Here is a 25,170-nt window from a genome sequence, read left to right on the forward strand (position 1 = left end):
TGTTCCTAAGTCACTTTGTCAATGAAGTGAATCCTGATCACCAAATTTAACAATGCAAACAGACCATACCAACCCCCAGACCATACCAATCCTCTTACCCAATTCTACCTTTTCTTTTTTTCATTAGCACTTGTCACTTTCTAGCATATTAAATAATTTTGTGTTTTTAAATAATTTTTAAAAATAATTTACGTAAGTTCAGTGAGGGCAGAGATCATTGTCTATAATCCCAATATCTGAAAGAGCATCTGACACTGAGTTGATGCGTTTGTGAAGAACAGCGCATGGTAAAAATATGAAAGTCACTTGCTCTTAGGAGGTAGCTGACAAAATGGGCCAGGAAAAGAACATAAAAAATACAAGATGAAGGAAGAACTTAAGGAACAAGTGAAAGAGACTGTGACAGCAAAAATACACAAATGGACAAAATGAGTTAGCCTCTTTCCCCAGCTGCTCCTGTCATCAGCCATGGGCTCATGAAAAAAGTGGCCATGGTAGGAATGGAGGTTATCACGGGCTCAGAAATATGGACTTCCAGTCACCAAGACTGACCTGGCTCCAGACACTGCTGAGTGCCCAATCTGCCAGAGACCAACACCGCATACCTGGTAAGAGTGCCATTCCACAGGGTGATTAGCAGGCTACCTGGTGACAGGCTGATTACATGGGACAGCTTCCATCATAAAAGGGGCAGCGTTGTTCTTACTGGAATTGGCAATTATTTTGGATTCAGACCTTTCCTTCCCTGCACACAATGCTTCAGCCAAAACCACCATCCGTGGACTTACAGAATGCCTTATCTGCCATTATGGTATTCCACAAGGCACTGCTTTAGCAAATGAAGTGTGGCAATGGGCCCATATTCATGAAATTCACTTGTCTTACCATGTTTCCCCACCATCCTGAAGCAGCTAGCTTATTAGAATGGTGGAATGGCCTTCTGAAGACACAGTTACAGCACCAGCTAGGTGGTAATACCTTGCAAAGAGGGGCAAGGTTGTCTAGGATGCTATGTATTATCTGAATCAGTGTCCAACATGATGCTATTTCTCCCATAGCCAGGATTCACAGGTCCAGGAACCAAGGGGTGAAAATGGAAATGGCACCACTATTATCCCCAGTGACCCACTAACAAAATTTCTGCTTCCTGTCCCCATGACTTTATGCTCCGCTTTTAGTTCCAAAAGGAGGAATGTTTCCACTAGGGGACAATGATTCCATTGAACTGGAAGGTAAGGCTGCCACTAGCCACTCTGGACACCACATGCCTCTGAATCAACAAGCAAAGAAGGCAGTTACTGTGCAGGCTAAGGTGAGTGATCCTGCCTACCAAGGGGAATTTGGACTGCTACTCTATTATGTGTAGTATTCTCTTTAGCAAAAAGGAATTCTACCAGCAGTCTGCCTTTAGACTCAAATTGCAAGTCTTTTCTTGTTTTCCAGCCTGCCAGTCTACCTGCAGATTTAGGACTTAACCAGCCTCCACAATCGTGTGAGCAATTCCTTGAAATAAATATATATCTCCATACAACAGGATGTGATGTGTGTGTGTGTGTGTGTGTGGTGTAGATACACACACACACTCTCTCGCTCTGTTGCTTCTGTTTCTCTGAAGATGCCTGGAGAACCCTAACTAATACAAATACTAGGTACTGGGTTAGCTACCTCTTCTAAGCTTCACAACAATATTTAGAAATAACTATTCTCTTCAACCTCTAATGAAAAACCTGAGGTTTAGAGAGATTCAGTGCCTCAATAAGAAAGGGAAGAGTCAAAGCAGAGGGCAAGGCATATAGAGTGGTCCTGACAGGGGTTACGCTGGTTTGCGCAAGGCCCTACTGTTAGTGAGACACAGCCAGAATTTCAGCCTACGGCTATCTCTTTACAGAGGGAGAGAACAAGGTTACCTTTATCTTTGTGCAAACATGGAAACTGAATTCTAAACTCAGTAAGTGACCTAAATTCACAATAGAGTTAGAACCAGGTTTGGAAGTTAAAATGTGTACTTTCACCTAAAATGTACTCATAGTCTGACTAAAAGCCACTTTAACCTGTTTTGTTCTGTCAAGGATGGCATTTGCTGATAATTCACCTTCATAGCAACAATTTTATCACAAGAGAAAAGTAGTCTCTCTGAGGATAACAGTTTAGAAAAGATAATTTTATTTTATTCAAATGCCCCTACAAAGGGTAAATTTTTAAAAACATCATTGTATTTACAGGCAAATTCTCCTCAAAGTTGACTACTCTTTTAAAATCACTAAATATTTTAACTTTCTCATCTAATAAAAAATAAACAATTGCCTAAGAGAAACAGAAAAATCTCCTTCCAGAATGAGTTACCTGTCAAAGTCAGAGTTCAGACGCTCAAAATTTTTAATAACTCTAAGGACCTGGATATCCTGACTGATGAAGCAAGGTGGTAACAATCCATGAATATTCAACTGTTGTCTCTCTTCTAGGGTAAAAGCCAAGTCCTATGGAGAAAAGAAAAACAATAATTTGAGGGGAACAAAAGACAAAAAGCTTATATTTACACAAATAACATCCAATGGGTTTATGGAATTAAGAATCTGAAGATCTGGCGATACTCTAAACATAGCCATTTGACTATGAGTAGACCATGTAATCTCTCAATACCTCAGTTTCTTCAACTTTAAATATTAGAATACTGTATTTTCAGATCTGTGTCACTTACATATTAAGATGAAATTAGGTAATGGATAGGAGAAAATTATTTGAAGACATGCAAATGAAAGATATAAATATCATTATCAATGTCATTAAACATAAAAATGAATAGGAGTTATTATAAAAGACTTTTAATTATGAACATGAATAGGTCATCTATGACCTGCTGTGCTTCTCCCTAGGTCAGGGAGAAGCCTTATATAAGATTGAGGTAAATAGGTCAGGTAATGCCTTATATAAGATTGAGGCACCTATTCCAATATTCCTTTCCCACGTTATCTCCTACTACTCTTATACACTCCACACAAAACTTCTCACCACTGCCTGAACACATCAGAAACCCTTTTATTCTTCCATGACACTATGGTCAAGAATGTCTTTCTTCCCTGTTTCTCTGCCCTTCAAGCCTTACCGCAAATGCTCCCTTCTCTAAAGCCTTCCCAGACTCACCCAGTATGCCCATTAGAACGCTACTATTATACTTACGCTATGTTACCTATTTATATGAACACTGGTTACATAAAACAACAATAAAGAAACTATGAGGTCTGAAAACAAGCAGACAAAATAAAACTAATGAGTTAATGCAAAGACCCAGAATGGACCTAAGAGATTTGCTGGTATATAATACAAGGGGTAGTAACAGAAGAAGAAACCCCAGTAGTCATTAATCTGGAAGACTGGAATAAGCAATTAATTCCCTCTGGAGAGAGGTCTCTTCCTGAAGATAGGTCTTCCCCTGGGGATACTGAAGCCCAAGAGGCCTCTCTGACTAGAGTGTGGCTGCTATGCCTATGGTCTGGCAAAAGTGCACCAACATAATGATGGTCAGGTTCACTCACTGTGACCACTGCTGGTGTTTCTTAGACAACCTGGATGAGTAAGAATGTATTCACTAACTTTGTACTGGATAGTTCTACAGCCATCCTCCTCTGGCCCTGAAAGTTTCTTACAATGGCAAAATAGTGATTCCTGAGTCCTGGGAAAGTTTATTATTCTGGAAAAAGGACAGACAACTTGGTTTATCCCAGAGGCTGACAGACCCTGATTGTTGAGAAATGAACATGTCCAACCTCAGGAAGTAGGAGAAGGTCGTCAATGAATGAACAACTCTCTATTTCTTCTATTTTTCAAAAATATGGATAGGCCCATTAATTCGTGTCACTGATAGAAAGCCTTATGTTCAGACTCCTGGAGGCAGAATGAAGAAAGTCAAATAGATTTGCCCACTGAATGACCCCTGACCCCTGTTGGAGCTCTCTTAAGTTGCCTGCAAGAGCTGGCTGGGACCAAGAGCTCCTGCTGAGTTCTCAAAAGGTGTCCAGGTGTAATCAGCATAGCTGGTGACCAGTTACAAGATGTTTTTCTCCACTAGCAATCACTCTCATGAATGCAAAGCCCCCATTGTTACATGTTCAGTTGGGGGTCCTTTGGCACTCCAATACACGTGGGCAGCAGCAGGATGATCCCTTTCCTAGAGGATAATCCAATGTGTCCAGCTTTGCCTGCCCAATCACCCTTTCTTGGGTACCTGGAGAAAAGCAGACCAGTGCAGCCTGTTAGTTCCTTGCCTAGGAGTTTCAGCAGCACCGGGAATCACTGTGTATTGCTGGAACCATTTACATGCCATTTTCTTTTTTCTTTGTTGTCTGTGTCCCCATGCCAGAATGCAAATGCCATGAGGCCAGAGAATTTGTCTGTTTTTTACACTGCTTTATCCTTAGTGCTTAGAACAGTACCTGACATAATTAGATTTCAGTAATTTACTGCATAAACAATAAAGATTTAAATATTTATTCTTAGAGAGTTACATTAAAAATTTTTAAACAATAAAATTGCTGCTCAGAAAACTGATTAGCATATTAATTCTGGTAAAATTACATCTGAAATTTAAAGCAATCAGCAAGGGATATTTGCATGAGAAACTATAAAATGGAAGGCATATTTCACTTATTAAAGAAAGATATAACTGGGAAGACTGATTATTTAAAGCAAAATGTCATGAAATAACTCCTTGAAGTGATACAGAATTATGTATGGTAATATATTTGAAAAAGAGAAGAAAACTCAATAAATTCGTCTCAAACTTGAAACAAAAAATGTGGAAATTAAAAATGGGGGAGCCCAGCTAGGCGCAGCTCAGCAGTTGAGCATCTACCTAGGATCCAGGAGATTGAGGTTCAAATCCCAGTCAGGGCACATGCCCGGGTTGAAGGTTCGATCCCCAGTCAGGGGCATACAGGAGGCAGCTGATCAATGACGACTCTCTCATCACTGATGTTTCTCTCTCTCTCTCTCCCTCTCCCTTCCTCTCTCTGAAATCAATAAAGATATATTTAAAAATAAGTTAAAAAATAAAAGTAAAAACAAAAATGGGGGAAAGCTAGGCTAAAGTTAAAGTCTCAAAAACACATAAATATATACAAAGCAGCAGTAAACTTCTGAATGCTATGCCTTGAAAATCTGTCTGCAAAAATAATAATCAAAACATAAATATTCTCAGAATAAGGCTTGTTATCAGAATACTAACATATCCTTCTTCATTCACTTAGTAATGGCACTTAACTATCATTTATTGGTGTAGTTAGCCAGTCTTTTTACATAAATTTTCCAGTGAAAATTTATGAAACTAATTCCTAAAACTAGTAAGTCTCCTGTATCTTATGCCATGTAAATGACAATGCCATCTGGACATCATTTAATATATTTTGGAAGTTTAATAACTACATGCTCCTATACACTGTTAGCAAAATTTTCCAATACAGAGTAAAGTGCCAATTCAACTCTATAAAAACAACAAAAAAACCACGTAGGACTTAGAAATCTAGGGAATTAGGCCAAGTTAGATTCCTGTGATTGGGTTCATATTCTGTTACTACCCTTTATGAATTTTTAAAAAATCAATAAGTAAAATTAAATCTTAAAGTCCCTGAAAATATAAAAATAATGTGTCATGATTTCATTTAAACCACAGTTTTTAAGGACAACACATCAATGTGATTCCTACCAACCAGCGGCTTCCCAAAATGTATTCAGAGAAACAGTAAGTGGAATTTTGAACTATTTAACAATCCTGGCTATATATTTCATTTTTTCATACTAACAGAAATATATTCATAGGTATATTTTGTGGAAATTTATAAACAACCCAGGTCTAAAACTTGACAGTAAAATGCTAGCTTTATTCATGCTTTTTATTAAAAGATGATATACAAATCTTCAAAGAATTTTTACCTTAGGGTTATCCAGTAGAGCCTATCCAACAAAGGATAGTGTATCCAAAGCATACATGCAAGTTCTAACTTTCATTTGATTTCTGCTGAGTCTTTCATGTAGTTGAAAAGCTTGGACATCTATACACATATTGGGTTTCCAGACCACCTATAATTTTAATTCCCTAAAAGCATTCATACACTCTAAGTTCAACTCTGGTTTTCTCCTTTTCTGTCTTCCTTTTACTTTCCCTACTCCCCAAAAAGCTTTTGGACTAGATCCCTAGACAGCAGAATGGTATGTTGTTTCACTGCTGAGGGCAGAAACAGGACAACTATTCTTCTGGACTTTACTAATTAATCTATGTACATCTTCTTGAGAAAACTGAGACTATCAAGCAGAAATTAAAACAAAATTCCTGGCATAACAAGAGACATATTAGAAACTATGGTTGCACAGACCAAACAAAACTGAGAAAAAAAAATTAGTTTTATCCTGAGTAATTTATCAGAAACTATTACCATCAAAAACAACATATTAAGTATTCTACATTAACCATCTTTAATATTTCCAATGAATTTTAGTAGTTTATCTTTTTTCCCTAAATAATGATTAAAAATAATCAGGCTGAATGGCAAAAAGGAAAACATTAAGTCACAAAATCTCTAAGATGAGTAGTTTATACATGCATAATAATTCATTATGATAACAGGATTTATTAATTTTAATGTTTGAAGCCATAGTGATATTAGGACAGAGATGTCTGTATGTTTTGTTCAATTGGTGAAACCCTAGTGTCTAGAATACTACTTGACACTTTGTAGGCAATCAACAAAAATGTGTTGGATTAACTAATTATTAATACAGTTATTTGCTATTATTAAGTAGTTATTTGCTATAACTATACAATTGCTACTTGTTTTGGAGAAAACAAAGCAAAAATAAATAAAGAAGGTTAAAAGAAAAAAAGTAGAGAATTGGAAAGTAATAATTGCAAAAAAACCTGAAACTAAGCTATATCCATATACTAGAATCTTAATAGCAAAAAGAAACAAACTACTAAAACATGAAACAGATGAATTTCAAATGCATTATGCTAAGTGAAAGAAGCCAGATTCAAAAGGCTACTGTTTGATTCCATTTATTTGACATTCTGGCAAAGACAAAATTATATAAGGATATATAAAAAAAATAAGCCCTAACCAGTTTGGCTCAGTGGTTAGAGTGTTGGCCAGTGGACTGAAGGGTCTCGGCTTCAATTCCAGTCAAGGGCTCCTACCTCGGCTATAGGCTGATCCAGGCCCCAGTAGAGGCGCATGCAGGAGGCAACCAATCAATGTGCTCACATCGATGTTTCTTTCTCTCTCCTCTCTCTCTCTCTTCCAGTTCTCTGAAAAGCAATGGAAAAATATATCCTCAGGTGAGGATTTAAAAAAAAAAAAAATCAATAGTTCTCAGAGCCTGGGAGTAAACAGAAGAATTGACTACAAAGAGGCAACACGAGGGAATTTTTTTTTTTTTTGAGGTGAAGGAACTGTTCTTGATTTGTGGTGCTAGTTACATAAAGTTGTACATTTGTCAAAGCTAATAGAATTGTATTACAAAAAGAGTGAATTTCACTGTACTGAATGTTCTTACGTTCTATAAAGTCAATTCAGCAGCTAATTTTCTCTTTACTTAAAATGAGTAAAATTAAAATGACTAAAATTTTGCTTAGCAAATTATTGATATATTTCATGTTTCAAATTTTTAAATATCCTTTTTTAAATCTAATTTGACTGTCTTTGAATTCCTTACCAATTTTTTCCATTATCACTTCACCTGAACTACATACAGATTTGATAAATGTAACATACAGATAAAATGGCACATCTGTTCTTTTTTATTTTATTTTTCAATTACAGCTGACATTCAATATTACTTTATATTAGTTTCAGACGTACAGCATAGGGGTTAGACAATTATATAATTTACGAAGTGATTCCCCCAACAATTCTAGTGCCTATGTGGCACCATACAAAGTTATTACAATATTATAGACTATATTCCCTATGCTGTACTTTACATCCCGTGACTATCTTGTAACAACCAATTTGTACTTCTTAATCCCTTCACCTTCTTCACCCAGCCCCTCAACCCCCCTTCCACCCAGCTACCCTCAGTTTGTTCTCTGTATCTATGAGTCTGTTTCATTTATTTTATTCTTTAGATTCCACATATAAGTGAAATCATAATGGCACATCAGTTCCAAAGGTGTTTTTTTTATATCAAAAGATTTACAAGTTAATTTTAATAGTAATTTGGGGAGAAAATTATTTATCTATTAAGAACACAAAAGGAGGGGCCTTTGTGTTTTTATTATTATTCTGAAATAAAAAGATCAAATTGACCTTTAGTTTCAAATAGCATAGTATTTTCAAATGTATTAACATAGTGTATGTGCATACTTTATATCTACAGAAAGAGAAGTGATACTAATTTGTCCTGGACACATTCTACTGAAAGGTTCATTCCTACAATTCTTTCAGAGTGCCAAAAATTGTTCTATGAAACTGATTTTTAAATTCTAATTGACAACACACATAATAAGTTTAGAATTTTCCTGGTGGTATGCAACCTCATTAATTCAAAATAACATCAGCCAGAATTAATATAAAAAAATCACATGGAAATTATTATTTTGAATGCATTCAGCTGCACAAATTCTCTAGTGATAGTCTCCTTTAAGAGACAGAAAATCAATTATTTGAAGCCAATAATATATGAACAACGACTTCTTAAATAAAAACCATCTGGTTTCAACACACAGCAGTTAATTTTTACTAAACTGATATAAAGTAATTTGAACTGTTATAAGTAATGATCATAGAAATATATCTAAAATATACTTGGACCTAGGTATCCTAAAATTTACAGCAAAATAGTAAATCTTTATAACACTCCATAATTATTTCATCTAGGTATATATTATATATATAGGATATAAACAAATATAACTATCTTGTAGTTTAAGTGACATGTTGCTTAATTTAAAAAAAGAATGAAAGAGCACCTCTACAAGAGAGCAAGTGAACTGTTAAATATTGGATGAGAAGTTTAGTTAAAGTATTCCGCATTTAAAAGTCAGATTACTGATCTTTATAGATTCCTTATAAGCCTGAGAAACTGTTAACCAACACAACTCTTAAAGTCATTAATAAGGTTTCAAAACCATTCTACAAGATGGAGTGCTAATGTCCCCAAAGAAGTTTTAAGGCAATGTCACAAAGTCACCAAACCAGGAGAGAAAAGTGCCTGTTAAGTAAGCTGGCAGGTAATTCTTAGTAAATTATTGAAACTACAAATGCACATATGCGATTAAAAAAGTCAAAACTCAGATCTTGGATTGAAATCTGTAAAAATAATCCAAACTAAATGGGTAATACTGGTTGCCAGTAAAGACTCTAGCAATCATATGAACATTCTAGAAAATCATACATATGTGATCAGGACAAGATCCTCTAAATGTGCCTAAGATAGTATGTATAGTGATTACTCATACAATAAACAGAAAGGTCAGGACTACAAGATGATTGTCTACTGTGCATTCATTTGATTTCTTAACTCTTTGAGCAAACAGAATATACAGAGTATGAAAATTAGACTGCAATTAACACATTTAATTACCAATTAAACATGAATTTTTAAATGTCCCTTGCCTTTTCCTGAACAATGCTCTCCTTCAAGAAAGTCTTCCAATGTGCTCCCACATCATGTACTTCTATCACAGAACTTCCCATACTTCATTTCTGCTTCCTGCTGTTTTACCCAGAAGTCCAGGGGCTTGTGGAGGAGAGGCACTATGCTATTCGTATGTGTAAGCCAGCCCCTAATACAATGTCAGGACTGAGCAGGGCCTCAATAAATTTTAAATAAACAAATGGATGAACAAATATATGAGTATGAAACAACTTTTCAGTTCCATGTAGGTCAGTTCTATGTAGTCCTAATTTTGAGTAATCAACCCATCCAATTCAAATTTCAAACTAAGATTTTTTATATATGCAAATACACAAGAGAGCTCATGATGTGAATTCTTCAGATAATAATTGAGCTTTCTACACATACATTAGAAACTTCTTTAATTAAAGTAATCAAATGCTAACAGACTTTTAAATTGACTTTAAGCAAATATTCAAGACTAAGTTAAGTATGTCAATAAGACATATCTACTTAGCATAAGTACCAGAGTTGGTGGGGATTTTTAAAAATGCCTTCATCTAAATCAGGGTTTCTCAACCTCAGCACTAATGACATTTTGGACCAGATAATTATTTGTTGTAGGTGGCTGTTTGGTACATTTTTGGCATATATTTGGTGCCTATTTGGTACATTAATCTGCAATATCCATATGCTTTAAGTTAATATGCATATTTCACCAGCAAACATGTATTCATGACAACATAAGTCTATAGGGCATACTATTTGGATTTTGATCCAAGACTGATTCACAAGTAGATATTTTTTAACACTGTGATTTTGAGCAAGTACTTAAAGTATGAGGGGTTAAATGGAGACTGTCCTCAATTTTTATATCTACTAAATAAGAGTAATCAAACATTTATGGAGCACATAGTATATGTTATATGTGTCTCATTTGGTTGTTGGGAGAATAAAATGAGACTAGATATTTTTGCATCCTGTGTAAATTATAAAGTGATATATAAATGCTTATATTACTAAGTTTTAGTATGAAATCACAAATATGCAAATCCTAAGTAAATACTTTTATTCTTCACATCCTGAATATTGTCAGAAGGTCCTTGAATTTAAGAATCAGTTTTAAGAGACTCAGTCAGTTCTTTTTGTGAGGATCCAACTTAGCTCCCTACCAGAGGTTATTAATCTAAGATCCATGGACCTAATCACAGACTCTCAAGGAATCAGTGGGTATAATTCAAGAATCTTTCATCGTCGACATCATGTTTCACTACCTCTATTTCCTTCCATTACAAAAGGCAAAAACAAGAAAAATACAGGATGGACACAAGTAGGTTTACAGTTGTATGCAAATAAATATACAATAATAAATAATAACACAAGAATAAAGTCTGCTTCGTGTACTCATGAATGTAAACCTACTTTTGCCCACCACTGTAGTAGTTCTATGACTGTCATAAATCGAAATAACATTTTTATATCCTATTACATTTGTGGCATATATTTTGACATACTATTTATATCTATCATTACTTGAAATTATAGTAGTTTTAGACCCCAAATAAGGTTGCTTTTATAACATGGTTAGGCACACAGGCTAGTCATGGTGACAATCTTCCTACTGATCTCTTTTAAAATTAATTTTATTTTGAATTGCCCACATTTAAATACATTGCCATTTTATTTAAGTCTTTAATAAAGAGGAATATACCTTACAATATCACACATTTAATGTTTACTATTTTAATATCTATATTTTACTATAATTGGTTTCTTTTATAACAGTAAGTATTCTACTTACTTAAAACCAATGTTTTAAGGAGTCCACAAACTTCACCACATTTCCAAAGGAGACTTTTTGCACAAAATATATTAAGAACTGTTGCAGAAAAACACGTTTCAGTTTCCTAAGGTATACATACATACTTCACATCAACATGATATTCCCAGAAACACCACAAGATGGCTTTCTTACTTCAGATCCACAGTTGAGATTTTCAGAGATGTTTTGTCTCCTCTTACAGTTACTTTATGGATGATTGTGAAGCTCATTGTGTTGGTTAGGGTTCTCCAGAGAAACAAAACCAATAGGATGTATGTATATACATCACACGTATGAAGAAATTTATTTAAGGAATTGCTCATACAATTATGGAGATTGACAAGTCCCTAGATATGAAGTCAGCAAGATGGAGACCCAGGAGAACCAATGGTTGTAGTTCCAGTCCAAGTCTAAAGCCTGAGAAACCAAGAGAGCTGATAGTATAATATAGTCTGAAGGCCAGTGGGCTCAAGACCTAGAAAGAGCCACTGTTCTGTTCAAGTCCAAAGGTAGAACAAAATAAATCAATGTCCTAGCTTGAAGGTAGTCAGGCAAGAGGGTTTCCCTCTTACTCACAGAAGGGTCAGGCTTTTTGTTCTATTCAGGACTTCAACTAATTGGGCGAGGCCCACCCAAACTAGGGAGGGAAGTTGGCTTTACTCAGCCTACCAATTCAAATGCTAATCCCACCCATAAACACCCTCATGGACATACCCAGAATAATATTTGACCAAATGTCTGGGCACCCAGTGGCCCAGTCGAATAAAATTCATCATCACATTCACCAAATATTTTTCAACAAATATTTTCTGAGTGACTGCTCACAATGCTCACAGGCACTAAACCAATGGAACAGTGAGATGTCAAATGTGGTACATAGCCTCATGAAGTTTACAATCTAGAGAGTTTAACAGGACATTATATAAATAGCTATACAAACAACTATAAAATAATGATGTCGTAAGTACAGGGAAAAGAAAAGGAAAAGCTTAAGATCTAACTTAATTTAGAAGGTTAAAAGGAAAACACTGAGAATGGTACTCAAATGAGATCTGAAGGGCACATATAAGAGTAGGAATTGACCGGGTGAAAAGCTGGGGGTGGTAGTACAGGCGAGAACAGAGGCATCAACCCTAATGCACAAAAGCCTGGCTTCTTGGAGACGGTATAGGGAAGAAAACTACATCAATTGTGGGAATTAGGCTGAAAAATCACACTGAGAAGACAGGCAGGAACCAGAGCAGGCAAGTCCTCGTTAGCCTGGTAAAGTTTTAAACTGTATCTTAAGCATAACGGGAAGACCCAGTTCTTTCATTTTCATGAAAATGCTACAGGTGAGTTCACATTACTCACACTCACAGTATTTGTTACTTACCATACTGAGAAATCCCCATGCTAAGGCTAACTCAGTAAAGAAAGCAAAAACAATGCTTTTAGAGCATTGTTTCAGAGCACCAGGTTGATGACAGAGTTCAATCTGGGATCATGATTCTCAATCTGCTGTATTCCATGTCTCCATATGATTCATATATACACTTCTAACTGCAACATTCATCTTTATAACACCATGTCCTACGCACCACCCTAAGGGCATACCTGATTTGTGCCCTATATTAATAACATTTATGAAAAATAACTTTAAAAAATATGCTTAATACAGTATTTCTAGTATGTAATGGAAACACTAGTCACTGAAACATTAGTTGCCTACAGGATAGGAAACCTGCTAGCTCGTACACAAAAGTGGAAGGGGGACAAACTTTTTGCATTTTTGTATTTTTACTTTTATACAGTGAATCTGAAAGGCTATTAAAATATTAGTAACTCTTAAAACCATTTATCTCAATCTCTAAGAATATTACAATCATATTTATCATTCACATTTGTTAAATCTCTATCCTGTTTCTGGCAGCTCTTGCTATAGCAGAGACTGTTAATTGCCAACCACATCTATTCTTCCCTTCTCCCCAGTAAGAGAACCATAATATTGTTTTGGGAAAGCAATGCGTCAGATAAAAGACTACAGTTCCACACTCCCTTGTAGTTAGATGTGGCCATGTGACTACAAATGGTAGTGTTGTATGAAATCTGGGGAAAGCTCCTTAAAGACAGCTAACTACACTGGAAAGTGGGTTTTCAAGTGTTTCTCTCATTTCTTCCGGCAGTCATCTGGGAATGTGTGCATAATATCTATAAATCCATAGTCAGGAACATGAAGTGATCTTAAGGACAGTAAAGCAGCAATGTTCCTGATCACTCTGTGGAAACACCAAAAAGCCCAAAGGGACTCTTAAAGGTCACAGAGGAGGAAAATCCACTACTATTTTTCATTTTCTCCAGTCCCAGCCCTGAGGCAATCTCATAGTGGGTGGCAGGATCATGGCTACCACAAATGTCTAAAATTTTAACGGAGGAAAGTAATTATTTTTAACCAGAGGAGCAATGGTCCCAAGATCATAGGTCAAATGCCTGTTGCTTTTTTCTCTGTCTTCCAATCACTTGGGCTCAGACAGAAATGCAGCTGCAGGAAATACACAGCAGAGCAGGGAAACTAAAGGCCCAGTTTTCTGGTATGTGGGCTGGAAAGGGGAGCTTGCAGGAGACAGTATCAGAGATCATAGAGAAGGGAACTTAAAAGAGCAATCCCCTAATGTTGTATATGAACTCCTGGGCTCACTTCTGAGCTATGCATGTATAGATCTGACCTTAAATAGCATAGTAAAGGCTTTGAGAACTAAACTGTGGAACAGTGCACAGATCCCACAGTGGCCACTGGATGGTACACATGATGAACAGATCCAAGTAATAGCACAAAGTAGGCTAGAATTAATATTGGAACCACAACCCACAGAAGCTGGGTCTAACTTACAAACTGACCTAACCAGGCTGGGTGACTTCTAAAAATAAAAAGAACAGTATTTTCCTTAGGATTCAACTAAAACCTATAAACACATAACATGCAAATGTCCAGAATACATGTAAAAATTATTTGGTGCCCAGCCGGGCGTGGCTCAGTGGTTGAGCATGGACCTAAGATCCAGGCGATCGGGGTTCGATTCCCGGTCAGGGCACATGCCCGAGTTGTGGGCTAGCCGATCAATGACTCTCTCATCATTGATGTTTCTATCCCTCTCGCTCTCCCTCTCCCTTCCTCTCTCTGAAATCAATAAAAGATATATTAAAAAAAAAATTATTTGGTATACAAAGAAACAGGAAAACTTCAACTCTCAAAGGAAAAGAAAATAAACACCAATCCCAAGAAGATACAAGTAATGAAGCTATCAAGGACTTATAGTTATTGCAACCATGCCCCAAACCATAAGAGCAAAACCTTTTTAAATGACTGGAATGATAGAAAGTCTTGGCTAAGAAATCAAAACTATAAAAATAAAAATGGAAATTTTAGAACTGAAAAATATAATAATAAAATATTCATTGGATGAGCTCAAAAACAGAATGGAGATGTGATAGGAAAGAGGCAGTGAACTTAAATATAGATCATTAGAAATTAACCAATCTGTAAAATAAAGAGAAAAAAAAGACTCAAAAAAAATTCACAGCTTCAAGGACCTGTGGGCAATACCAAAAAGCCTAACATTTCTGTCAACAGAATCTCAAAAGGAGAGGAGAAATAAAAAATATTTGGAAAAATAATGGCTAAAACTTTAGCAATTTTGGCACAAGACATAAAATTACAAATTCAGGAAGCTCAGCAAAACTGAAGATGAACTCAAAAAAATCTAAACCCAGAAATATTATATTCAAAATGCTAAGAACTAAAAACAAAAGGAAAAAAATCTTTAAAGGAGCCAAAGAAAAACAAGAAATGACTGCAGATTTCTTGTCAGAAACAAGGGAGACCAAGAGGAAGAAGAACGGCACTTTTGAAGTGTTGAAGGAAAACAACTGTCAACCCTGAATTCTGTAACTGGTGAAAATATCCTTCTGAAATGAAAGTGAAATAAAGACATTCTCAGATGAAAGGAAACTAATATAATTGGTCTCCAGCAAAGCTGCTCTAAAAGACATGCTAAAGGAATTTCTTTACATGGAAGGGAAATGATACTTGAGGAAAACTTGGAATATTAGAAATGAAAAAAAAGCAACAGAAATGGTAAATATCTGGGTAACTATATTATCCTTTCCCTCTTAAAATCTTTAAAATATGTATGACAGTTAAAATCAAAAGTTATAAACATAAAATTATTACATCCAAAACAATTTTTTATAAAACTCAATAGCAAAACAAAAAAACTGATTAAATAATGGGCTGAGGCACTGGCCAGTGTGGCTCAGTTGGTTGAAGCATTGTCCCAGACATGGAAAGGTTGTGAGTTCTATTCCCAGTGAGGCCACATACCTAGGTTGCAGGTTCAATCCCCTGTTGGGGCACATATGGAAAACAACTGATCAATGATTGATGTTTCTCTCTCACATTGATGTTTCTCTCTCTCTCTCTCTCTCTCTCTTTCCTTCTCTCTAAGCCTGGCTTCAGGTGAGGGTTGGAAAAAAAAAAAAATGGGCGAAGGATCTGAACAGATTTTTTCCAAAGAAGACATATGGATGGCAAACAGGTACATGAAAAGGTGCTCAGCATCACTAATAATCCAAGAAGTGCAAATCAAAACCACAATGAGGTATCACCTCACACCTGTTAGAATGACTATTATCCAAAAGACAAGAAGTAACAAATATTGGTGAGGATGCAGAGAAAAGGGAACCCTTGGCACACTATTGATAGAAATGTAAATTGGTGCAGCCACTAGAGGAAACAGTATGCAGGTTCCTCAAAAATTTAAAAATAGAACTATCATATGATCCAGCAATTTTACTTCTGGGTATTTATATGAGGAAACCAAAAACACTAACTCAAAAAGGATATGTGCACCCCTATGTTCATTGCAGCATTATTTACAATAGCTAAGATACAGAAACAATCTAAATGCCCACTGATAGATGAATAGATAAAAAAAATGTGGTGTGTGTATATGTGTGTGCGCGTATACATATACATATATGTACCATGAAATATTATTCAACAATGTGAAAGGAAATCTTGCCATTTGTGACAACATGGACAGACTGTAAGTGCATTATGATGAGAGAATTCAGACAGAAAGACAAACATTGTATAATATCATTTATATGTGGAATTTTTAAAAAATGAGCTCATATACATATAGAGGTAGGAGGCTAGGGGGACAAAATGGGTGAAGGTGGTCAAAAGGTATAAACTTTCAGTTATAAAATATATGTCATGGTAACTATAGTTAATAATACTATATTGCATATTTGAAAGTTGCTAATGAGTAAATCTTAAAAGTTCTCATCACAAGCCCTAGCTGATGTGGCTCAGTTGGTTGAGCATCGTCCCATGCACTGAGAGGTCACCAGTTCAATTCCCAGTCCAGGTAGATGCCTGGGTTGCCAACTCAATCCCCAGTAGGGGGTGTACAGGAGGCAGCCAACTGATGCTTCACGCTCACATCAATGTTTCTCTCTCTCCCTTCTTCTCTCTCTAAAATCAATAAAAACATATTTTTAAAAACTGCTTAAAAAAATAAAATTCTCATCACAAGAAAAAAAACCTGTATAACTACATCCAGTGATGGAAGTTAACTAGACTTATTGTGGTGAGGATTTTGCAATATATACAAATATCGAATCATCATGTTCTAAACCTGAAACTAATATAATGTTTTATGTCAATTATATCTCCATTTTTAAATTTTTATGTAATACATGTATGGATATGTAAGTGGGTATAATACCTATAACAACTATAACATAAACAGATGAAAGTAATTAGACTTGTATGATGGTTAAGAGTCTCTACATTCCAATCGATATTCATTTTAAGTAGATTGTGGAAAGTTATGTGTATCTTATTCCTAGAGCAAGTACAAAAAAAAAAAGAAAAAGACTGTACAAAGGACACTGTCAAAACTCATTGGATAAATTAAAAGGAGGTGATAAAATTATTCAAATAATTAAAAAATGGTAGGAAAGGAGAAATGAAGGAATGAAAAACAGAAGGAACAGACACCTAATAATAAAATGGTGAACAGAAATCCAAACATATCAATAATTACATTAAGTGTAAATGGTCTAAACTCAGAAATTAAAAGATAGATATTGTCATAAATTGGCAACAATCAAAACTGACTGATTAGATCATTACTGCTTCTCACCTACATGTTCTTGTGAAGATCCAGAAAATGTTGACCTTAACCTCTGACTCTACATGTCACCATTTCCAGCTCTTCCCTATGACTTATATCGCTAGATCTTTCAAGCCAATAATGCCTGTTACTTATTAAGCTTTGATTTTTAAAGGAGGACTATAGTACCTTTTATAATTTTCCCAATTTCTCAACTAAATTTTCTCATAGTTTGGAAAAGTATAAATTTTGTGAGAAACTGAAGAAGGAATTCCTGTATGAAAACAGTTTTTTGTCCCTTTGATGTATCTTTCACCAAGTGAGATATGTTAAAAGTCTTCAATTATTAGTGTGTTTTTTATTTCTCTTTGCATGTTGTACAGTGTCTTTTTCAGTAAAGGCGGCTGCTGTGTTATTTGGTGCATAGGTATAACTTCATTCAGAATTGCACCTTTCAGCATTTTGAAGAATATTTTGTCTTATTTAATGCTTTATGACATAAAGTCTACATTGTCAGATCTTAGGATAATTCTGGTATCTTGCTGTTTGCATTTTTCCCATTTCTTTATTTTTAGCCTATCCACATTTTGTTCTTGGTGTATTTCTTATATACAGCATAGTTTGTGCTTTGTGAAACAATCTGAAAACAATTTTATTTATAGGTGAGTTATTCTCATTTATATTTATTTGTTTGGCCAATATATTTGCTCTCAGTTATCGTCATAGTATGATGTTATAGTTACCATGTGTAAGAATTAAATATAAGCAAGATTTTGAATAAGTAAAATTTTAAAGGTCCGCAAAAACGCTCATTAATCAAGTTTTGATTTCTTTTTGGCTCTAAGCACGTAAGACTCACTGTTTGCTGACTAACCAGACCTGCCACTGTTGATAACAACAATAATGTTCTCATAGTTTCAAGATCGTTGATTTAAAAGATACCTCAATTTGGACATGTAAAAAGAAAAACAAAAGGGCCAAGGCAAACTGGAGCCCTATATGCAACACGAAGACACAGAAAAGAAAGTTACTCAATAATGAGCTTCTGAGGTATATGAATGCACTCTATGGATTGTAATTAATTAATCACAACCAACATTTTTTAAATATTGAAATAGAATATATACTACTAGAATTCACTTTTGTTTCAACTACATAAGTGTATTAGTTTGCTCAGGCTGACATAAAAAAGTACTAGACTGGTGGCTAAAACAAGAGAAATTTATTTTCTCACAGTTCCAGAGACTAGAAGTCCAAGACCAGATGCTGGCACGGTTGCTTACATTCTGAGGCTTCTCTTCACTGCCTTACAGATAAACGGCTGTCTTCTCCCTTTGTCTTCATACAGTCTTTTGGTCTTTTCTCACTGTGTGTTGTTTGTGCCCTAATCTCCTCTTCTCATAAAGGAACCAGTCACACTGGATGAGGGCCTACCCTAAAGACCTGATTTTAACTTAATTACCTCTTTAAAGACTATTTCCAAAGACGGTTACATTCTGAGATTCTGAGGATTAAGACTTCAACATATGACCTTTGGGAGGACACAATTTGGCCCATAAAAATATGCTTATACATATATTATGTGTATGTCTACTGTGTCACAATAAAAAAAGTTTAAAAATATCTTAAAAGAATTTTGAATAAACTATTCAAATATATTTTAAAATATTCTAAACCTAGTCCTAATATAATGGAATGTCAGGACTCCTTCAGTCTCCAGATCTCAGGTCTTAGCAAGTGTTTAGAATTTAACTACCCCAAGGATACTTATAATGTAATCATAAACATTCTATAACGCGCAAGTACTTTTGCCAATGTTCTTACTCAACCATTACCTATTATAAAAAAATAATAATAATCCTAGGGTTTTAAGTCTAGGGTTTGTTTATTAGTATAGAAGCTCTAATAGTTATATTCCCATATTTTTAGAGAACATTATTCATTATTATATTGACTTCTCAAACTACCAAATTAAACTACAGAAACTTAAGGACACACTCTCTCTCCCTTCTTTAAACTCAAAGGCCTAAAGTATCTGAAAACAGTTCAATCGATGGCTAACTTAGCTATATCTTCAGGGCCTGAGGGAAAATAATGATGTTTTAAATCCTCTAAATTCATCTAAGGCAATAATACACTGTTTTAAAGTATACAGGCATACCTCAGAGATATTGTGAGTTTGGTTCCAGACCACCACAATAAACTGAGTCTACTAATAGAGGAAATCTTTTTGCTGATGGAGGGCCTTGCCTTCAATTTGTAAAACACACAACATTTGTGGAACTCAACAGTGCAAAGCACAATAAAAAAAGGTATGCCTATACTATTATATACATTAAGTTAAAAACAGGTAAAAATTTATATATAAACCATAAAATATTTTATATTTAGGCCTCATGTCTATGAAAGTTTTTTAATCATTTGAGTTAGAAACATTCCTGAATTAGTTCTGCCGAATTGTAACATATTCGATGACCAATCCTGGATCCATAAGCTGACAACAAAGTCTGTTGAGTTGCCTCAATAACATAAACATTGAAATAATAAGTAGGCCGCCCAGCTGTGCGTGGCTCAGCGGTTGAGCACCGACCTAGGATCCAGGAGATCAGGGTTCAGTTCCCGGTCAGGGCATATGCCCAGGTTGCGGGCTGCAGCCAATGACTCTCTCATCATTGGTGTTTCTATCTCTTTCTCTCTTCCTCTCTCTGAAATCAATAAAGATATATTTAAAAAAAAGAAAGAAATAATAAGTTGGCCAAATCAGGCAATCTTGAATCTGCAGTAGTCCCCGTTATCCACAGGGTTGTTGTGGTTTTAGTTACCCACAGCCAAGAGCAGTCTGAAAATATTAAATGGAAAATTCCAGACATAAACAATTCATAAGTTTTAAATTGTGAGCTGTTCTGAGTAGTGTGATGAAATCTTGCACAGCCTGTTTCGTCCCATCCAGAACCTAAATCATGTCTTTGTCCAGCATCTGCATGCTTTATACACACTCCCCGCCTGTTAGTCACTTAATAGCCATCTAGGTTATCAGATTGACTGTCGCAATATTGCAGTGCTTGTGTTCAGGTAGCCCTTATTTTAGGTAATAATGGTCCCAAAGTGCAAGAATAGTGATGCTGGCAATTCAGATATGCGAAAGAGAACTTGTAAGTGCTTTCTTTAAATGAAAAGGTATGTATGGATATGAAAAAAACATAGTAAAAATAGGATTTGGTACTACCAGTCTTGGAATGTATCCCCATAGATAAGGGAAACTACATAACCATATTTGGTTGTGTTGATTCTGAAAACCATTGGAAAAGAGTCCAAATATTTGTTTTGTCAGAATAACTGATTAATTCCAAAATCAAAGAGAATAAAGTAAAGGCTGATTTCACACCACAGAAACATTAAATTTCATGTCTTTGAAAATCATTCACTCTTATCCCTTTTTTTTTTTTTTTGAAGATTTTAAATTGATTTTAGATCAGGGGGAATGGAGAGGGAGAGAGGAAGAGAAATATCAATTTCAGAGAAGAACATCGATCAGTTGCTTCCTGCATGCCCCCTACTGGGGATGGAGCCTACAACCCGGGCATATGCCCTGACCAAGAATAGAACCGACAACCTTTCATTGAATGGGATGACACCCAACTAAGCCACACCCGCCAGGGCTTATCCCAATTATTCTAACTACCCAGGACACACTACCTTTCTCTAACAAGCCATGTTCTTTCATACTTTCAAGCCTCTATAAACTTAGAGCAGAGTAGAAAAGCAAAAAACTTTGCTTTTACGTTTTCTTCACAAAGACATTCTTTAACCTACACCTGGCATTCTGTGAAAATGTATGAAAGACTGCAAAGGTCATGTAATGCCAGTTATACTCACTTATATGTATCTAAGAGTAAAATGTAAATTTCTCACTCCCAGAGAGAAGTACATAGATTTTACTATAAAATTTATATAGTTCTTGCTATAAAATTTATAAACCTGATGACACAATCATGTCATCAAAAATTGGAGAGCCCTGGCTGGTGTGTAGCTAAGTGGTTAGAGCACTGGCCCGCGTAAAAAGGGTCTCAGGTTCAATTCCCTGTCAAAGGGCACATACCTGGGTTGCAGGTTTAATCCCGGGCCCCCTGTTGGTGCTCATGCGAAAGGCAACCAATCGATGTGTCTCTCTCACATCGATCTCTCTCTCTCTCTCTCTCTCTCACTCCCCCTGCATTCCACTATCTCTAAAAAACAACAGAAAATATCCTTGGGTGAGGATTAACAAAGAAAAAAAGAGAGAGAAGGGAACAAGGTAGGTACACTAAAAAATCTTGTAAATATCTGAGTGAAGAGGCCAGATAGATATCATACTGCTATGAAACTCTATACTCACAGCAGGCTTCTTATTCATTGCTATATACCCTGCACTGAGAATGCTACCTAGCATATAATGGGTTCTGAATAAATACTTGTTAAATTTTAAAAGGATAAATGAATAAAGGTATCACTCTATTATACAAGCAGTTAAGAAAACCTCACTCAAAAATCTCTTAACTGCAACCTGGAAGAATTGGAACTTGGGCTCATTTCTTCTAGACAAAAAGTCTTAGAATGTTGATTCCATTACATCACATTTCCCATACTTGCCCAAAAGTTAGAAGGAGATCAGAAAACAAAAATGAAAAATCTCAAACCTATTCCTCTATTTTCTGCACTCCATATCACCAGTCTCAGTTCTCAAATCATACTCATCTTTCTACTCATTAAAGTACAACATTATTTTGTTTTTGTGCTATCCTATACTGCCACTGTTGTTTCAACTGCAGCAAAGTAACAGACAGATATGGAGGCATATAGCTGTACATGTGCATGACAATGGCTTTCACCACTAGTGGGATTCCAAGTTAAATAATCTATCAGTTTCTCATATTGCTTAGGCAACTCCAGAGAACTATGGTAGGTAAAAATTTCTGAGTAGTTTATTCTGGTATAGCATACACTGAAGAAAAAATGGAGGTTTAAGGTACCTTTCATAGTCACGAGACTTGTTTCTGTCTCTCTTCCCTACAATACATCCAACTAGGTCTTAACATGCCAGGACATACACACCTACAAAGGCACTTGCCCAGAAGCTAATTTTTTAGATTTAAGTTAATAATGCTGACAAAAACTGACTTTGATAAAACACTATCACTAACTTAAACTGGATCAAACTGCCCAAAATACTGAAGAGTGATGTCTTTTGAAGGTTTACTTGCAAGTCATGTTATTATCTAATCTTAAAGATATGGAAACCATGTAAGTAAAAGTTAATTATGATAGAACTATCAATTAGTGTTTTCTACCATTACATAGAGAAATAAAGCAAACTAATAAATTGAAAAATAAAAATAAGTGTGATTATTGTGTGTAGAATTTTAAAGAGTGACATGAAACATTACTATTAGTCACATGATAATTCCTGAGAAAAAATTTTAAGCACACTCATCTAAATCAGAAGGCATCCTTGAAAATCATAAACATTAAACACTAAATTAGATAAGCACGTATAATATAATAGAGGCAAAGATAAGTACCCCAAATGCTATGACGATATCTACCTGAAATAATGTATACTGGAGTATACACAAATAAGAATCATACATGAATTATTACCAAAGAAGAAAAATCCTATTTGTCTTACATTTTTTATTTTTTAATTCAGATCACATTTCCTGTTAACCTTGATTTTTACTAATACAAAGCACCTCCCTAAAGTGATCCATCAAGTAATTAAAATGTCACGGGATGATCAGCATTAAACCAAATTCCAAGATCTCTGACTATATTCCATTACACAATGTAATGGTACACAGAATTAACTCAGCTTAAACTTCACTGTGAATTTACTTTCAAATAATTACATTAAAGCCCTAGCCTGTGTGGCTCGGTTGAGCGATATCTGGTGTACCCAAAGGTCACCAGTTCCATTCCCAGTCAAGGCACATGCCCAGGTTGCAGTTCAATCCCTGAAAGGCAACCAATAGGTGCTTCTCTCTCTCTCTCCACTCCCCGTCCTCTCCCTCTAAAAAATGATCAATAAAGAAAAAAATTACATTAAAGATAAATGTTTTAGGATAATGTCCAAATTACCACTTTAAAAGCTACCTGCTTGAGACATTGAAGCATACAACAGACTGCCATTCCTTTCAGAGGCAAAGGGTAGGGGCAGGGAAGAGACTAGCCAAAGAACTTACATGCACATATGCATAACGGATGGACACAGACAATAATGCGATGAACGCTTGGGGAGCGGGAGGGAGTAGGGTGGAGGGGGTCAATGGAGGGGAAAGGAGACATCTGTAAATCTTTTGACAAGATAAATTTTTTAAAAATAAATAATAAAAGCTACCTGCTTTAAAAGCTGAGTACCACCTGGCCTACGTGGCTCAGCAGTTGAGCATCAACCTAGGATCCAGGAGATCATGGTTTGATTCCCAATCAGGGCACATGCCCAGGTTGCAGGCTCGATCCCCAGTGGGGGCCATGCAGGAGGCAGCTGGTCAATGACTCTCTCATCATTGATGTTTTTATCTCTCTCTCTTCCTCTCCCCTCCTCTCTCTGAAATCAATAAAGATATATTAAAATAAAAAAATAAAAAAAGTTGAGTACTGTTTAGAAGACAAAATGAAATAAAAATATGGATCAGTCATTTATTAAGTAAACATTTATTTAATGTTCATTGAACAAAATTCTGTACTATTGATTCCTGCCCTATGATCATCAAAATAAGAAAAAATACAGTACAGTAAATGCAAAATAATACAGAACAACTGTATACATAAGAAACAAAGGTATTAAGTAATGATAATAGGACTAAAGTAATTAGGAAAATCTTTCCTAGAGAGATCATTATTAAATAAACTAATGACAATTCAAGTGTAGGAATTACACACAGACAAAAAGTAAACTGTTTAAGTAAGAGATTCAGCAAATATATTTTAAGTAGAAGGCAAAGTTGGGGAACTAATGAGATAAATTTGGAGAAGATGTAAACCTAACTGACAGATTGATTTTACATTCAGAATAATAGAAAATAGTAACATACTATAAACACCTGGTTAACAGAAGAGTAACATAAATAAAATGAAAACATTTCTCTCACACCTAGATGTAGGGCAGATTATAATACTGAAGATGAAACTAGAAAACTTGCAGTTACCCAAAAGGTAAGGTGATGAAGGTCTATGTGAGTATGAATGAAAAGTCTCCATATAGTTAGGTGACAGACTGGGGTGTTACAGGACAGTAAGAAATATTAATATTTATTTGGAGCCAAGGATGTTGCAAAAATCAGTACAAATTCCTGGGGTAGCAGAAAACTTAAAGGCCCAGAAGTCTTCAGTTCAGGGCGGATCAAGGAGGTCGCACAGCTATGGTTTCAGTAGTATAGATGAGGATATTGTTACTTCCATGAGGCATCACACCATTGTTTTAGAACTGAGTAAGGAGAATAAAATTTACTCCATTAAGCTCCCCAAAGTTGGTGAACTAGTTTTTAAGTCCAATCTGATACTATGAAGCCAATAAAGTTCCATTACAAATTTTAAAATGTGTTCATA

General features: G+C 35.5%; 1 protein-coding gene across 1 annotated transcript in view; it reads right to left on the bottom strand.

The window, feature by feature from the left end:
- Positions 1–25,170, bottom strand: part of ME1 (malic enzyme 1) — a 132,376-nt gene that overhangs the window by 101,555 nt on the left and 5,651 nt on the right. The window contains exon 2 of the mRNA XM_087817485.1: positions 2,344–2,477. Coding sequence (XP_087673611.1) covers positions 2,344–2,477 — 134 coding nt within the window. The remainder of the gene's footprint in view (positions 1–2,343; positions 2,478–25,170) is intronic.

Source organism: Miniopterus natalensis, chromosome 5 (genome assembly GCF_054644295.1).
Source record: "Miniopterus natalensis isolate mMinNat1 chromosome 5, mMinNat1.hap1, whole genome shotgun sequence".
Classification (NCBI taxonomy): domain Eukaryota; kingdom Metazoa; phylum Chordata; class Mammalia; order Chiroptera; family Miniopteridae; genus Miniopterus; species Miniopterus natalensis.